The sequence below is a fragment of the Gracilinanus agilis genome, chromosome 2 (genome assembly GCF_016433145.1).
Source record: "Gracilinanus agilis isolate LMUSP501 chromosome 2, AgileGrace, whole genome shotgun sequence".
Classification (NCBI taxonomy): Eukaryota; Metazoa; Chordata; class Mammalia; order Didelphimorphia; family Didelphidae; genus Gracilinanus; species Gracilinanus agilis.
In genome coordinates, this window is record NC_058131.1 from 404,024,702 (window position 1) to 404,042,784 (window position 18,083).

The 18,083-nt window shown below is 45.6% G+C and overlaps 1 protein-coding gene across 1 annotated transcript in view; it reads left to right on the forward strand.

The window, feature by feature from the left end:
* Nucleotides 1–18,083, forward strand: part of SLC23A1 (solute carrier family 23 member 1) — a 24,963-nt gene continuing 6,880 nt past the window's right edge. Inside the window, exons 1-14 of the mRNA XM_044664559.1 lie at nt 1–82; nt 3,195–3,308; nt 4,171–4,328; nt 4,956–5,044; nt 5,215–5,282; nt 5,544–5,725; nt 6,314–6,434; nt 6,693–6,849; nt 7,291–7,438; nt 8,016–8,121; nt 8,276–8,405; nt 9,360–9,503; nt 10,906–11,001; nt 15,506–15,774. Coding sequence (XP_044520494.1) covers nt 47–82; nt 3,195–3,308; nt 4,171–4,328; nt 4,956–5,044; nt 5,215–5,282; nt 5,544–5,725; nt 6,314–6,434; nt 6,693–6,849; nt 7,291–7,438; nt 8,016–8,121; nt 8,276–8,405; nt 9,360–9,503; nt 10,906–11,001; nt 15,506–15,753 — 1,797 coding nt within the window. The 5' untranslated portion in view covers nt 1–46 and the 3' untranslated portion in view covers nt 15,754–15,774. The remainder of the gene's footprint in view (nt 83–3,194; nt 3,309–4,170; nt 4,329–4,955; nt 5,045–5,214; nt 5,283–5,543; nt 5,726–6,313; nt 6,435–6,692; nt 6,850–7,290; nt 7,439–8,015; nt 8,122–8,275; nt 8,406–9,359; nt 9,504–10,905; nt 11,002–15,505; nt 15,775–18,083) is intronic.

Sequence of the window (18,083 nt, forward strand, 5' to 3'; positions counted from 1 at the left end):
CGTTTCCTTCCCGTCCTCAGGTGCCTCCCAGCCCTGCATCCAAAGGATGGGGACCCAAGAGGACCACACAGCTCGAGCCCAGGTACCAGGGGGCCCGAGAGACACGGGCCAGTGGGGAGAGGAGGGGCGGGTGGGTGAGAGACAGGAACCATTGGCCTCATCCTCTCCCACCTACTTTCTTCTCCGGACTGAGGGAGGTTAGAGTCTTGACTGCGAGAGATTGCCCAAAGTGGCGCTTCGACGTTTGGGGGAGTTGAGGAGGCGTGTATGGGGCCTTTGGGTCCTGCTGTGGGAAGTGTGGGAGTAGGTGGGATGGGCAGAGTCTCCAAGTTTCTCGCTTAAGAAGAAGCCCGGGGATCGTTGGGGAGGTAGAAGGACCTCTAGGGAAGACGGTCACTGAGAAGACAATGGGGGAAGAAGAGGGACTTGGGAGAGGGCTGTAGCAAATCCAATCTGCTTCCTCCTGTCCCTTAAATCTGGTCCTATATGAAGATTCCTTAAAACTAACGGAAGAGGGCAGCTGCGTGGCTCAGTGGATTGAGAGCCAGGCCTAGAGATGAGAGGTCCTGGGTTCAAATTTGATCTCAGACACTTTCTACCTGTGTGACCCTGGGCAAGTCACTTCACCCCCATCGCCTATCCCTTACTGCTCTTCTGCCTTGGATCCAAGACATAGTATTGATTCTAAGATGGAAGGTGAGGGTTTAAAAAAAACTAATGGAGAATGGGGGTTCACTGGGAAAAAGGGTAGCCCAGAAGCCAGAGGTAGTGCCTCACCTTCATGGAAAGCCCTGGCCCTGATTTTCCTTTGGTCCCCTCTCAATGAACTCAGCTGAGCTCTCCTCTCTTGCCCTGATTAGGTTGAAATGGGCTAATGACAGGGATTTGGACACAAGCCTTTTCCTCATGGGCACCCCGGGCAACTTTAGTTATTGAAGACTTAGACAGCTCGTCCTTCGCACTGTTTCCCTGAGCTTTGGAGTCAGAAATGGGTGCCTAACCACCGGGCCCATTGCCTGTCCTTTCTGCTGTGGAGAATAAACCCCTAGGGTACCCAATCAATCAAACAAATGTTCTACTGTGTCTACTATATTCTAGGCACTATTCCAGGTCTTGGGGTGAACCAGCCCATGCCCTTGAGGAACTTTAAGTCTAGCCAGGGAAAATGACATATGCATATAGGGATTTATGTAAAATAGAAACAAAGTGGTTTGGGGAGGGCCCTGGCAGGTAGGAAAAGTAGGAAAGACCTCTTGGAACACTTCAGCTGAGCCTCCAAGGAAACCAGGGAGAGAGACAGAGGTGAGAGGAAAAGGCCGGCCAGGCTTGGAGGACGCAGTGGGTGCAAAGATCCTGGAGGTGAGATACAGACAGATGGAGCATCACAAATGGTCAAAAGACTAGTTTGGCAGGATGACAATGTCAGTGGAGGAATATGTTCTTCCCACATTCCTCTCAGAAGCCCAGGAAGCGGAGAGCGGGAATAAGGATGCCCGGCTCTCTTTCCCCTGAGCTGTGTGAGTCCCTTTTCACCAACTGCTGGCTGGGCATAGGAAGGACGGGGCCAGGTGGTGAACAGTATTAAATTCCTGACTCTGTGCGTGTTTGAGGTAATAAGGTCAGCCTTGTGTTTCAGAAAAATAACTTTAGCAACCGTGTGAGGATAGAATGGAGTGGAGAAAGACTTGGTCCAGTAAGACCCTTTTAAATAGTCCAGGAGACTATTTTAATAGCACAGCAAAGATGTGATGAAAGTCTGAACACTAGGGTGAACGGAGTGTGTGCATGGAGAGACGTGTCACGGAGGCAGAAATGACAAAATCTGATTGGCTCTGTGGATGTGTGACCCACAGAGAAGACTTGAAGATGAATCGGAGGGTGGGAACCTGGGTCAACAGAGAAAGGGAAATTTTTTTAATCACACTTTTAAAATTTAGATTTAATTTAAATTTAAAATTTAGGTATTACTCTCAAAAGGGATAAAATCTGCCTTTAAGTTACACAGTGCAAAATGGAAATTGCCCATTATTTAAAAGTGCAAAATCAAGAAATGCAGCAAAGTAAAAAAAGTACAGTAAAGGTACTCAAAATTATCCTAAATAACATTTCCTTACCTATACTGTATTTAAATGATATATAAATCAGGTGATTTAGCGGCTCTGAGAGGGGAAGAAAATCAGTTTTTTTATTCCAGCCTTAACCATAAATAAACGGGAATTTTGCTCTGGCAACTTTTGCAATTTCCTCAAGCTCTACGTTTTCTGTTCTTTGCCTTTTGGAGAAAACATTGCATTGTAAAGCTGCCACCTTTTGGGATTTGGACAAGTATTAAGGGCTTCCAAAAGGGACATTTTGAAGAAGAGCATTTTAGGGGAAAGATAAATTCCGTTTTAGACATATTGAATCTGAAATGTCTATGTGATCTACAGTTTGAAATGTCCAGCTAGCAGTTTGTGAAACAGGAGTCCAAAGAAGCCCAGTCATCCTTGTTGCCACTCTTCTTCTTGAGCTTCTGGGGCTGGACTTGAAGGAACCCTTCGACTCTAGATCTTTGACCCTATGATGTGGGCTCTTATCTCCTATTCTTCCATCTTTCCTCAGCTTCTCCAGGGGGCTTCTCTAACTAGCTCCTCATCCCTGAGTGGCCTTTCCTTTCTCCTGTTCTCCCCTGCCTCTCATCCCAAAAAGACTGGAGCACGGAGTTTAGAGGCTAAAATTCCCTCTTGGGAGAGAATGGAGATATGCTATTCCCACCCCCTCACTCTTAAAACCACCCATCCGTGTTATCCCTACTCTCACAGACAGTCTCTGGAGGAGGGAGAAGGATGAGACGACTAGGAACTTGTGTCCAAATTTGGATCCCTCATAGGGGGCTGGGAGATGGACCAGTGTCCCTTGGGGAGTGGTGGGGCTCTGGGCGCAGCAGGACAATTTGACAGATCAGCAAGGAGCGGATAGGAGGCAGATCACAGGTCGCAGAGTCCCAAGATTATTGGCAGCACTCCCAGAATGAGGGGAGGAGAGTGTCCCCGAGAAAGAAGGGCCAAGGAGGGGCATGAAGGGCAGGCTGGGAAGCTGAGGGAGCACAGAGCCACTCGGCTTTGGGAGGGAATTGGAGGGTCCACTTTCCCACCCCAGGCCAGCCCTGCCCCAGCCTAGTGGAAATCTCAGTCCCCATCCCCACTTCCCAATAGGAGTCTGAAGGCCCCACCCTCTCCAGGGCACCCCCGGAGGACCCCAAGTTAGACATGCTCTACAAGATCGAGGATGTGCCTCCCTGGTACCTCTGCATTCTCCTAGGATTCCAGGTAACCCCTCTAACCCTATCACTCCCGCTCCTACTGCCCCACACTGGGGAAGAAAAAGGACCCCAATGGGGCCTCCAGCTCCCATCTCTCTGCCATATCTCTGGGAGTCGTCTCAGGTCCAGTCCCCCCACCAAGGTTATGATGTGACAGGAGGGACATTCATTAAGCACCTACTGAGTGCAAGGCACTCCCTTCTCTCTAAAGGTCATGGGATCATAGAGTTGGAGATAGAAGGGACCATAGGAAGTAGAAAATTAAAGTTGAGGTTATTAGTTCCCGCCGGGTGGGAATATTCTGCAGGAATGATAACAGGTTCCATAGAATGAATGCTTTGTAAGCAAGTGTATGAACACCCCCTGGGGAGTGCCAGTTCATAGTGAGCAGGTGGGCTCCTCACAGCCTTCGCCTGTATCTCCTGACAAAGGGAGATAAAAGAGGCTGAGGGTAGGGTCTCTCTTGGATCTTGCCATTTGGGTCCAGGAACTATTAGACTCTGCTCAGGTGAAGGTTACCTCTTATAAATCCTCCATCGTACTCGGTTTCATCTGTACTATGGGTCGAAATGGTATCCACACCCTCCCGGGTTGGCAGAGATGAGGGAAGAAGGTAGATAAATTATAGGTTTTAGAACTAGAAGGACCCTTAGAGACCATCTAGTTTAATTCTCTTATTTTACAAGATGAGAAAACAGACCCACCAAGCTTAAATGACCTGCCCAAGGAGCAGGTGACAGGGTTGTGATTCAGGCCTGAGGTCCTCCCATTCAGATACAGTCCTCTTGTCCCTACCCCACGGCTGCCCTGAGGCGATTAGGGAGTGGAGTGGAAGGACTGGCCTCATGGTCTCCCTCATCTCCCCCCAGCACTACCTGACCTGTTTCAGTGGCACCATTGCTGTCCCCTTTCTCCTTGCGGAGGCTCTATGTGTGGGCAAGGATCAGTACATGGTCAGCCAGCTCATTGGCACCATCTTCACCTGTGTGGGCATCACCACCCTCATCCAGACCACTCTGGGCATCCGGTGAGAGCCTCCCCTAGTCTCCCGCCTCCAGCCCCGCATACCCTACAGTCAGAATACTCACTCCAAAGTTGGGCCCAAGTAGGACAACTGATACTAACCATGGGGAGGAGGGTGTAGGGGTGAGGGTCAATTGGCCAATTAATAACCATTTATTAAATCCCTACTATGTGCCGGGCACTGTGGGTACAAATACAAAGAATGAAAGGATCCCAGCTCACAAATTTACATTCCGATTGAGGGTTCTTGTTCTAAGAGATTCCAGGAAGAAGATGCCATGGCCTCCCTTTGGATGCCCAATGAGCCACCCTTTTAGCTGGCACATTCTTCCCAAAGTATATCTGTCTGTCCTGAGTCCTTTGTCAGGGTGAGGGCTCAAAGACCAAGAAGGGTCCATATTGACAAATACTCGATCTCTCTCGTCTGCTCTACTTGTCTCTCCACTTCTGGCTCTCTCCATCCCTGTCTTTTGCCCGAGTGTTTCTCTCTTCCTCTTCCTCCCTGTCTTTCTGAGTATCTCTGCCTGTCTCACCTCCATCTTGCCACCCTCATTTTCTCTGTGACTTTCTTCTTGCTTGGGTCTGGGTCTCTCTCTACTTGTGTCTCTTTCTGTCTGTTTCTCCCTCACAGGCTCCCCCTGTTTCAAGCAAGTGCCTTTGCCTTCTTGGTCCCAGCCAAAGCTATCCTGTCTCTGGACAAATGGAGATGTCCTCCAGAAGGTGGGGACCATCCAGGAGGGAGAGGGGCTGGAGAGGGAGAGGGGAAGGAGAGGGACAGGGGCGGCCGCCCCCAAGCAACTCATTTTTCTATCAGAGGAGCCTTGAATCAAGCCTTTGTCAGAATTTCCTCTCTCCCTCCCTCCATTTGCCTTTCTCTTTCTGCTCTTCAGAGGAGATCTATGGGAACTGGAGTTTACCCCTGAACACTTCACATATTTGGCACCCACGAATAAGGGAGGTGAGTGCTATAGAATGGTGGGTGAGTGTGAGTGACACACTTAAGGCACAAAGGGGAATTGATTGGAACAATGAAAATGAAGCTTATGGCCAGGGATATTTCTTATGCATTTGGGGAAGTGGGAAAAGCAGAACCTGTAGAGAGCAGCCTATGTCTCAGCAAGGTCTGGCCAGGGAAGGCAAGGAGGGGCAGGGGGCACTCTTCCAGTTTTTACCCTTAAGTTGGCCAACAGTCCTCTACTCCTCCTAACCCTCTCCACAGATCCAGGGGGCAATCATGGTGTCCAGCACAGTAGAGGTGATTATTGGGCTTATGGGGCTGCCAGGAGCCCTGCTCAGTTACATCGGGCCCCTCACAGTCACCCCAACTGTCTCTCTCATTGGCCTCTCCGTCTTCCAAGCTGCTGGTGATCGAGCTGGATCTCACTGGGGCATCTCAACCTTGTGAGTGTCCTGGCCCCCAACATTGTCTTTTCTCTCAGATTTCTGCCCCCCACCCCCACCAGTCTTCCTCCTCCCTATCTCCCCTGGGCCCTGGGCCCTTCCTCCCATGCCCCCTCCCCCAAACTCTACCACTCTCTCTCTCCTCAGAGTAGACTCAGAGATTCAGCGAATGCTAAAACTGTAAGAATTTGACAATTCATCTAGTCCCACCCCCTCACTTTACAGGTGGAGAAACAGAGGTTTCCAATGAGGAGAAGTAATTTGACTAAGGGCACATGAGTAGTTACCAGAAGAACCAGAACCAGAGCCTCCCTTGATTTCTAGTCTGGGGTTCTTTTCACTGAACCAAGATATACTTCTCCACTCAGGCCAGCCCCCTCGCCTCCCCCTGCCTCTCTCCACCATGGGCCATTGGAGTTGGGGACAGAGATCTTGTGTTCAAATCCCAGCTCCCCTACTTGTGTCATCTTAGACTAGTCACCTCCTCCCTGTCTCCATTTCCTCATTTGGGATATAAGGGAGTTGGACTGATCTCGAAGGTTCTTCGACAGTATAATCCTGTGCTCCATGTGGCCTCTCTGCCTGCAGCTCCATTCTGCTGATCGTCCTCTTCTCCCAATATCTCCGAAATGTCACCTTCCGACTGCCTGGCTACAAATGGGGCAAAGGCTTCACTCTCTTCCGGATTCAGATCTTCAAAATGTTTCCTGTGAGGAGGCTAGAGTTGGGCAAGGGTTGGAGTGGGGCTTGGGGTTGGGAGGGGGCCTGGGGCTGGAGGACATGAGGCCAAGGAGAATTCTTTCCTAGGGTTGGGAGGCCAGGGTGTTTGGAGGCCCTTCAAGGGACTCTACCTCCGGAAGATGGAAGGAGACTCCAAGTGTCTTTTGAGCTGAGGGGTAGACGCTCACTTCCCCCTTCCTCTGGTGTCTGATCATCTTTCTTGCCTTTTTGTCCTCTTCTCCAAAAGATTGTCCTGGCCATCATGACTGTTTGGCTCCTCTGCTATATCCTGACACTGACTGACCTGCTCCCTGCTGACCCCAATTCCTATGGCTTCAGGGCTCGGACTGATGCCCGAGGGGAGATCATGTCCATTTCACCCTGGTTCCGCTTCCCCTACCCCTGTGAGTACACTCTGCCACTAAGAATCAAGAGACCTGGCTTCTAGTTCTGGCTCTGGCCCAGAAGCAAGGGTCCTGAAAAAACAAAAACAAAAACAAAAACAAAAACAAAAACAAATGGGCCCAAGGCCTAAGAAACCAGTCAGAGGTTACAAAAGGGATGGAATCTTCTCTCTGCTCCCACATCTGGGGCCTAGAGAACTCCTGAATGGATGTTTGCTAAGAGCAGTATTAAAAAGGTTCCAAGTCTTGGGGAGAAGGAAGCAGACTGAAGTGGGGGGAAAGGGCTGAGGAAGTGTTTGGAAAATACATTTGTTTCCAGATCCATCCTTTCCAATACTGGGATCACTTTGGATTACCGAGATGTGCATCTCTTGGGATGGGAGTGGGGGAGTCACTGAATTTTGTCCCATGTGTCCATCCTCCATAACTGGTCCCCCTCAGGTCAATGGGGCCTCCCCAGTGTGACTGCAGCTGCTGTTTTGGGTATGTTCAGTGCCACGTTGGCGGGCATCATCGAGTCCATTGGAGATTATTATGCCTGTGCCCGTCTGGCCGGGGCCCCTCCACCCCCCGTTCATGCCATCAACAGGTATAGTCTCGTCATGAGTGTGTGAATAGGTGACCCATCTATCCCCCAACCAACCTAAGCCTCCCTCTCTCACTTCACAGAGTAAAGGTTCCATATGATAGCACAAAAGGGCCTGCCTGGGAAACAGTAGGCCTGAGTTCCAGGGAAAATATTTGCCCTGTCCTGTCCTTCACGGTATTGTAGGATGAATCTTAAAGGATCAGATTTTGAAGGATCCCTTGCTTGGGATAGTGTGGGATCCACTGGAATAGGTCAGAAGGACCTCCCCTAAATGGCTTTAGCAGACAGTCTTTGTGAGTTGCTTTTGCCAAAAAAAAAGTCACATCCTTGTGGCCAGCCCGGTTGCCAAGCCTTCAGACAACAGGAGCACAGGCAGATAGACTAACATCAGACTTGTAACCAGCTCAGGAGGACCCCACTATATCTTATATGTCATCAGCATAGTCCCAGGTCATCTCCCTGCCATGAGGAAGAAGTAGAAGATGACTTTAGCTGAAGAAAAAGAGTAAATAAAATATTGCACAAATGTAAGAAATTAATATAATGTCACCCACTTCTCCACTGGCTCCTTTTCTAGGGGAATCTTTACTGAGGGCATCTGCTGCATCATTGCTGGGCTGCTCGGGACTGGTAATGGCTCTACTTCCTCAAGCCCCAACATCGGTGTCCTGGGCATCACCAAGGTACCAAGAGCCAGACCCAGTTCTTTGGTCATCTTTCATTTCCCACTTTCCTCTTCTTCTCTCTGCTCCTATCCTTGAAACCATCCTTCTAGGCATTGCTCAGGCCTGGCTGTTTCAGCTTGTGACTGGATCCATACTCTCCTCTCTTCTCTAGGTGGGGAGCCGAAGGGTGGTCCAGTATGGGGCCGGGATCATGTTGATTCTGGGAACCATTGGCAAGTTCACGGCTCTCTTTGCTTCCCTCCCTGATCCTATCCTGGGTGGCATGTTCTGCACTCTCTTTGGTGAGTCCTAAAGTGGATATTTTCTATCTCTTTTCTTATTTACCGGCCTCCCCCCTGCCTCCAATCCTGGCTCCTTATCGTCTAGGGATTGCTTTTTTTCTTTTTTAAACCTTTACTTTCTATCTTAGTTATAACTCTAAAACAGAAGAGCAAGGGGGTAAGCAATGGTTGCCCAGGGTCACACAGCTAGGGAGTATCTGAGGTCAGATTTGAACCCAGGACCTCCTGTCTCTAGGCCTGGTTCTTAATCCACTGTGCCATCTAGCTATCCCAAGTGCTCTTCTTTAAGGTAGGGAGGAGTTCCTCATAATTCAGAACATGAAAGGTTGGAATATGGGGAAGAGAATGGGGAGCATAAGGTCAGAGTCATGGATAGGAGACACAGGACCCCATCTTGTGCCCTTTTGAGTAGTGAATCTAGATCCAGCCTCTGCTTAAGGATCTCGCAGCCTGAGGAGACCAGGATGCACTAAATATAACTATGCTCCAAGTTCATGGACAGATGGGGGAAAAGATGGCCAACCAAGTCGATAATCACTGGTTTGGTTGGAGAATGGTCACCATCAATGAGAGACTTCTTAAAGAAAAAGTCTTTTTTAAGTTGTAAGGGGTATCAAGGTGGCTCAGGGGATAAAGTGCCAGGCCTAAAGACAGGAGGTCTTGGGTTCAAATCTGATACTTCCTGGCTGTATGACCTTGGGCAAGTCACTTAACCCCCACTGCCTAGTCCTTATCGTTCTTCTGCCTTAGAACCAGAAGGTAAGGGTTATTTTTAAAAATGTCTTTTTTGAGTTGAGAATTAAAGTAATGGGGGGTGGGGTTTGAGATGGGGAAGAAAGAGTATAGGATAGCTGGCAGAAAGAGGGTGAGCACTCCTGTTCCTGATAGGTTATAGGTCACTCCTTCCCTACCTTGACCCCTATTTGTGTCTCTGACTGAGTTGCTTCTTCCCAGGGATGATCACAGCAGTGGGCCTGTCCAACCTGCAGTTTATTGATATGAACTCTTCCCGAAACCTCTTTGTCCTGGGATTCTCCATGTTCTTTGGCCTGACGCTGCCTAACTACCTGGATTCCAACCCCACTGCCATCAACACAGGTACTCCTCCCCCATCTCCCTTTGTCCATTCTCCATTTGTTGCTTTGTTTGTCCCTCAGCTTCACCTGGAGATCAGGAATAAGATCAAGTCAGGGGAACCGCCTAACAAAGTATGGGACTCTAAGGCTATGAAAATCTTGGACTAGACAGTGATCTCTCTCCCATTCCTCCACTTCCTGACCTTCCCAGCGTACAAAGGTAGTGGATGCAGGGTAGACTTGGGATCAGAGGACCTGGATTCAAATCTTGTCTCTGCAACTTGCTTTATGTGACTTCAGACAAATAGTTTGACTTCTCTAGGTCCTGATTTCTAAAACTTTTGTATATCTAATCACCATTGTCCCCTCCAGCTCTAAATACTATGAAACCTGAGTACTGATCAAGTCTACTGTCTGCTTTTTTAATCTTTACTAAAGGGAAGACTGGCCAGCTAGGGGGTAGAGTGGATAGTGTAGGGCCTGAAGTCAGGAAGACTCATCTCTTTCTTTTTTTTTTTTAAACCGATTACATGTAATAAATTTCCACATAAGTTTTTCTAAATTATGTGATTAAACTTATTTCCCTCCCTCTCTCCCCTTCCCGCTCCCAGTGCTGGCAGGCAATTCAATCTGGGTTATACGTGTATTATCATATATAGAATATTTCCATATTGTTCATTTTTGTAAGTGAGTAATCTTATAAAACAAAAACCCAAATAAACTAAGTGAAAAAGCACAAGCTTTTCATCTGCATTTCGACTCCCACAATTCTTTCTCTGGAGGTGGAGAGCATTCCTTGTCATAAGTTCCTCACAATTATCCTAGGTCACTGTATTGATGTTAGTAGCAAAGTCTATTACATTTGATCATTTCATAATGTTTCAATTACTGTATACGATATTCTCCTGGTTCTACTTATTTCTCTCTGCATCAGTTCATGGAGGTCTTTCCAGCTCTTTCTGAAATCATCCTGTTCATCATTCCTTTTAACACGATAGTATTCCATCACCATCATATAGCCATTCCTCAATTGATAGACTCATCTTTCTGAGTTCAAATCTACTTTAGGCACTTGCTAGCTATGTGACCCTAGGCAAGTCATTTAACCCTGTTTGCCTTGGTTTCCTCATCTGAAAATGAGCTGGAGAAGGAAACAGCAAAGCACTCCAGTATCTTTATCAAGAAAACCCCAAATAAAGATCATGAGAATCAGGCACAATTGCACAACTGGACAGCAACAAAAGGATAGGGTGAAATTAGAAATCTTTGGGAGTCTAGAACTTAAAAGAGGGAAAAAGGAAAGTTCTTGCCTGGCTGGCTGGATTAGGATTAGCCACAGCCTTAGAGGGTGGGCTGGCTAGGTTGACCTTAGGAGTCCCAGATCAAAATACAAAAATATTTAAATGTTGTGTCTCCTCCTATAGGTGTTCCTGAAGTGGATCAGATTTTGACCGTGCTGCTAACAACGGAGATGTTTGTGGGTGGCTGCCTGGCCTTCATCTTAGACAATACTGTCCCAGGTATGATTTATCCATGGCTCCCAATGGTTAAGGGGAGGGGAGGATAGAGGACCTGGAATCTTGGAGTTGGGCTCTTATTTTTAGAGAATATTCCCTAGGTTGTTCATGCAATACCTTTCCATATCTAGGCCTCACTCTCTCCATCAGTAAGAGAAGAGACTGATTAGATGATTACCTAAAACCCCTTCTATTAGCAACATTCTATGATTCTCTAAAGCTATTAAAAGTACACTGTGGGTCCAATTCCTCCAACGGTAGTTGGAGAGATATAGAGGAGGAGAAAATATGACGATTCCAGTTTTGGGGGAGCTTAAAGCATACCCAAGGAGACAAAATTTACACATGGAACAGTAGGAAACCAATATACAAAAGAGAATAAAATACATAGAAGCTTCCAAAGGTGCTATAATAACAGTAGCTTACATAGAGCACTTTAAGGTTTGCAAATTCTGTGGTAGATGCCCTCATATTATTTTCACTTTGTAGATGAGAAAACTGAGGTTAAAAACAGATGTTAAGTGATTTGTCCAGGTTCAAATCCTGAGGCAGGATTTATTTTTTTAAAATGTTAACCTTTAAAAATAAAATAAAATGCTTACCTTATGTCTTAGCATCAATTCTAACACAGAAAAGCAGCAAGGGCTAGGAAAGTAGGGGTAAGTGACTTGCCCAGTGGGGCCCCACAGCAAGGATGTGCCAGAGACCATATTTGAACCCAGGTCCTCTCAACTCCAGACCTGGCACTCTCTCCACTGTGCTACCTAGCTGCCCTGAAGCAGGATTTAAAACCAGGTCTTTCTGACTCCAAATTAGACACTGTACCACCTAATTTCCTCTATAGGAGGGCAATAGATCTAGAAAGGACTTTAGAAAAAAATCTAATCTAATCCTCCCTCATCCTCCAAATCAACCTTTATAGTTTAAGGCCTGGAAAGGCAAAATGTGTCCAAGACCCCACAGGAAGTAATAGATGAGGATTCAAAGTTAGGTCCTGTAAATTTAGGTGCCCCAGTCTTTCCACTGGTTCACACTGCTTCTCAGGGGAGGCTGGAGTGGTCAGGGGAGACATCCTGGCACTTGAGCTGGGCCTTGAATGACAAAGCCCAGAGTAATGACTTACACTATTGAGAGTTAGAAAGACTTGCCAGGATCAGACAGAGGAAGGGAGATGGGAGATGGGAGGAAGGGAGAAATACAAACCTGGAGTCCACCCTTTTGATAGGTTATAGAAAAGACTCCAGGTAGTATCCTAGCCTTGCAGATAATTCCAGGCCCAGGATTCTAATGTATTCTTTGGAAGATTTGTTCCTGTCTAGGGAGTGCAGTTTGGATACTATAGGTTCAGAGAGGGAGGCAGATAAAATTATTTTGTTGGATTTCTTTGTATAATGCTGCTTGGGTCCTTGCTCAGGCTGCCACTGCTGCTAGACTGGCGGCTGAGTGATTGTGTGATTATCATCAATGAATGGCAGGATTCACAGCGGGCTCCTTTCAATACTGCCAGATATGGAAGGATCTGGGGGGGATGAACCTGTTCTGTATAATTATCTGTTGCTCTGGCAGGCTTGTTGCCATGGTATCTATTCAGCCATAGAGACAGAGGAGACTAGATTGGGAAGAGAGGGAGGAGGGGAAGAGAGAGGAGAGATGGGGGAGGAGGGGGAGAGGGAGGAAAGAGAAAGAGGGGGGGAGAGAAAAGAGAAAGGGAGAGAGAGAGAGGGGAAGAGGGGGGGAGAGAGAGAGAGAGAGAGAGAGAGAGAGAGAGAGAGAGAGAGAGAGAGAGAGAGAGAGAGAGAGAGAACAGCTTCTGCATAATGTTCATAATGTTCCTGGGGTAGCGCTGGCAATAAGTGGCTGGCTGTAGCAGAATTTATGAGAGACCCAGGGAGCTGAATGGTGAAGTGCCAAATCTGGAGCAGAATCTTTAGTCAGCTGTTCAAACTGAAAGGCCAGTGATTGTCATGCCAACCAATAATGATGCGCACCTCCATTGTGTCTCCAGATGTCCTTGCTCCTTTGCATCAGTTGATACTTACCTTGCACTGAAATTTCTTCATTCTGAATTCTCCAATTATTTTTTTTAAAAAAACTTTATCTTCCGTCTTAGAATCAATACTGTGTATTGGTTCCAAGGCTTAGAAACCCAGGATCACACAGCTAGGAAGTATATGAGGCCAGGTTTAGATCCAGGACCTGCCATCTCTAGGCCTGTCTAATTCCATTTTAAATTAATATTTACCTATCCATAGGTCAGTTGTTTCACACTGGTGCAATTGATTCAACCAGACTTGGTTCATTCTATATTGTGTGTTGGCCTTGTGTGTGATAGAAAGGAAGTGAAAAGATAGATCCTGTTTTCAAGGATTTTATAGCCTGGTAGGAAAGTCAAAATAAATTTGAAACAGAAGCCAGAGAATGGAGGGCCCTGTAGTATAATGACAGAACATTTGGTCTTGAAGGGCAGCTCCGTGGCTTAGTGGATAGAGAGCTGGGCCTGGAGATGGGAGGTCCCAGGTTCAAATTTGGTCTCAGCCACTTCCTAGCCTCATGACCCCTGGGCATTTCACTTAACCCCATTGCCTAGCCCTTACCACTCTTTTGCCTTAGAACCAATACATAGTATTGATTCCAAGATGGAAGGTTAAGGGGTTAACAAACAAACAAACACTTGGTCTTTGAGTCAGATCACCTGAATTTGAGCCCTAGCTCTGACACTTATATCCTTGGGCAAGTCTCATTTCACCTCTCTTTGCCTCAGTCTCCTTATCTATAAAAGGTGGGGAGGGGAATAATTCTTACATTTTCCTTCTACTTCACTGGTTTGTTTCAAGAAAAGCAATCAATCAGTAAGTAGCATTTATTAGGTACTTACTGTGGGCGGGTGGGGAACTGTGCTGGGTGCTAGGGGTTCAAAGCCAAAAGCTTACATTGTGTCCGGGAGATGCCACATAGACACATAGGTTTCTACAGTGGTTACAAGGTGACCCTGGGGGGAGTGGGAGAAGAAAGCACTAGTAATTTGTACTGCTGGAGGCATGATATCAACATCTTCCTATTAGATAGGATGTGCCAAAGGAACAGAGTGAAGGGAAGACATCAGTGAGGATGGGCTGAAGTAGTCAGTGGAGATTTCACAGAGCAAAGCAGGCCTTGAAGGATATGTAAGAGTTAGAGGAAGAGAGGGGCAGGGAGAGTGTCACAGGCAGGAAGGCAGAGTTAAGAGACTGGGGGCAAGAATGTGGGTGCCAGAATAGTAGTTGCCAAAATAGGTTGTTTGGGGAGGGAGGGTACAAATTAGAGAGGAATCTGAATCCTCACAATTTACCACGGCAGTAGGCAGGTCTAGTCCCCCTCCTCCCCGCAGTCCGCCATTTCTCTTCTCTTGGTATCTATCCAGCTCTTCTTTCAAGACCCATCTCCTTCAGGAAGCTGTTTTTGACCTTTCAATGAACTTCAGTGAAACTTACTGTCCGTATTACTTAGCAGACTCTACTGTGTATTTTTATTCATCTTTTGGGATATATAATTTTTCTCATCTAGACTTCAAACTTCTTAAAAAATAGGGATTCTTTTTTTTTTTTAAACCCTTGTACTTCGGTGTATTGTCTCATAGGTGGAAGATTGGTAAGGGTGGGCAATGGGGGTCAAGTGACTTGCCCAGGGTCACACAGCTGGGAAGTGGCTGAGGCCGGGTTTGAACCTAGGACCTCCTGTCTCTAGGCCTGACTCTCACTCCACTGAGCTACCCAGCTGCCCCTACTTAGGGATTCTTTATAATTTATCTTTCTGTCTATTCCCAAGTACATTGTCATGAAGTAGGTTTTAAATGAACATTTGTGGATGATGATGATGAAGAATATTTAAGAATCATTTAACATTTATGGATTTTTTTTTTCAAACCTTACCTTCCATCTTAGAATCAATACTGTGTATTGGTTCCGAGGCAGAAGAGAGGTAAGGGCTAGACAATGGGGGTTAAGAGACTTGCCCAGGGTCAGACATTTGTGTTTTGCATGACTATGCATGTGTAATCTATATCAAAGTGCTTGCCTTCTGGAGGAGAGGGAAGGGGATGGAGAGAGAGACGGACCTTGGAGCTCAAAAAAAAAATTTTTTTTTCAGTTTCTGAAAAAGTTTTATTGATGTGTTTTGCTTTTCCATTACAAACATTTATAGATTGCTCCCACTTCAGGAGAAGTCTTGGAAAGGAGCTCAAAAATTATAAAGAATAAATGTTAAAGGTCATTTTTATATATAACTGAGAAAAGAATAAAAACATTCCCTAAAAAAAATCATTAACATTTTCCCATTTTCTTTCTACTCCGATGAATCAGTCCAAAAAATGTGAAAGTAATTGCTTTTTAAATCTACTGCCCTCTTGCTGAGGAAATTGTTTCTGGCAGGGCTACTCCTCCTGCCTAAAATGGAGGCGAGAGAAGTGTCCTGGCTAACTGAATACACAGCTCGGTACCCAAATAAAAGATAGGACATTGTCCTTTTACAGGGAGCCCAGAGGAGAGGGGACTGGTGCAGTGGAAAGCTGGGGCCCACGCCAACAGTGAGACATCTGCAAGTCTGAGGAGCTATGATTTTCCAATCGGCATGAAAACAATCCAAAAGATGGCCTTCTTGAAGTACATCCCTGTCTGTCCTGTCTTCAAGGGCTTTTCTTCAAAGCCCCAAGAACAGCCCCCTGCTCCAGAAGACATTCCAGAAAACACAGACAACCTGTCTCTGAGTACCAAAGTCTGAAAAAAGTGCCTTCTGGGAAAGGTAGGGATGTATATATAAACCTTGAGGCTCCACTAGTGACCTCGGGACCCAAACATTCTTATTTGATGGAATACCCAAATCCCATCTGATTGACTGTACTAGCCTGAGGGAGGAAATAGGGGATGTGTTATGGAGGATACCTTTCACTGAAAGGTATTGTACAAATCTTCTTCTTTATGTACTTTCAGGTCAGATACAACATGAGAGGGGGAAAAAATTGCCTATCATTGAGATTGGCTGTCATCTTTTCATAGGGCTAACTGTATAATTAAAGGTCCTTGCTGCCTTGAGATAATGTGGTCATAGTGGGCAGCAATGAGGGCCCATCTTTCAAAAAGCAATGATTTGGAAGCATCCAGGTTGCTCAGTGGTTAGAGAGTCAGGCCTGGAGTCAAGAGAACCTGGGTTCAAATCTTAGTTGTGTGACCCTGAGCAAATCATTTAAACCCAATTGCCTAGACCACCCCTCTTCTGCCTTGGAACCAATACTTAGTGATTCTAAAAGAGAAGGTAAGAGTTTAAGAAAAAAATCAATGATTTCAGTTTCTTGTTAACAAATAAATGAAAATGGCATCGAAGTATTTGCTGTGTGCCAAGCACTGTGCTGGGAGCAGCAGGACCCAAAGACAGTCCGTCCATAAAGGCATACATTCTAATAGGGGAAGACAACATACAGAGAGGAGTGGTGGTCCAGGGTCTGACATTTTGGCCTCAAAGATATGGTGAGTGAGATCAGACAAGAGTAAACCCTCTTCCAGAACAATGGCAGCACTCATTAGATCATGGTTCCAGAATTAGAGGAGAGGAAAGGGTAGGAATATGAAGGCCACTGAGGCTGCTGAGAAGAATAGATCAAGAAGTGATGTCTGACTGGGGAGACAGGACAATAGTAGTAGTAGAACACTAGGGAATAAGCCCTTGAGACAAAAGGGTTAAAACCCTTACAGTAAGGAAAAAAGATGTCATTTAATCTGCCTTTTATTTTTACATTAGTCATTTCAACAGGATTCTAGACTGGATTTTCCTTTTTGCCAGGGAGGAAGGATTCACTATCTCTTTTCCAGGCTTCATTACTCAAGGAGTTCAACTTGCTTTTACTGCCTGTTCATTTATATAGTTGTGGTTATTTTGTATGTTGTTGTCTTGGTTCTACTTAACTTGTTCTTCATACAAATCTTCCCATGGTTCCCTGAATCTGACCTATTTATCATCTCTTACTGACAAATAATATTCCCTCACATCCTAATGCCATTATTTTTTCAACCATTCTCCAGCTGAGAACACACTTTTTTTCTACTGCCTTGCTATCACGAAATTTGCTCCTATGAATATTTTGGTATATATTGGACTTTGTTTCTTCCTTTTACTTCCTTGGAGTGATACCCAGTATGGGCAATTCAGTTATTTTTCTTGCAATAACTACAAATTGCTTTTCAAGTGGGGGCTGCCACTTGACAGTTCCAGCAATAACACATTAGTGGGCCCTTCAACATTGGCTGTTGCTAATTTTTGTCATGTTTGCCAATTTGCATAAAGAGAAAACCTTAGTGCTCTTTAATTAGCACATTTCTTAATGTACATTTTTTAACATTTTAGTTTATTGTTTATTTTTTAAATTCTTTTAAAAATTTTTGAGTTCAAAATGTTCTACCTCTCTCCCACCAACTGAGAAGGCAAGTGGTATTATATCAATTATACACGTGAAATCATTCAAAGCATCTCTGTATTGGCCATCTTTCCAAAAAAGCAAGAAAAATCCAGCAAAAAAATTACTCTTCAATTTGCATTCAGAATTTATCAGTTCTTTCTCTGAAGGTGAATAGCATTTTTTCATCACGAGTCCTTTGGAAGTCTTGGATCACTGAATTATTCAGGATAATCAATTTTTTTGCAGTTGATCATATAACATTACTCTTACTATACACAGTGCTCTCCCTGGTTCTTTTAACTTTACATAGGTTCATATAGGTCTTGTTGCTTTTCTGAAACCACTCCCTCATCATTTCCCACCACAGAACAATACTCCATCACAATCATATACCATAATTTCTGCATTCATTCTCCAATTGATAAGCGTCCCCTCAATTTCCAATTCTTTACCAACACAAAAAGATTCGTTATATTTTCATACATATTGGTCCTTTTCCTTTTTCTTTGATGTTTTTGGGATACAAACCTAGTAATGGTATTGCTGGGTCAAAGGGTATACACAGTTTTATCACCCTTTGTGTCTAGTTCCAAATTGTTCTCCAGAATAGTTGGACTGGTTCACTGTTCCACTAGCATTTATTAGTGTTAACCGATTTCCC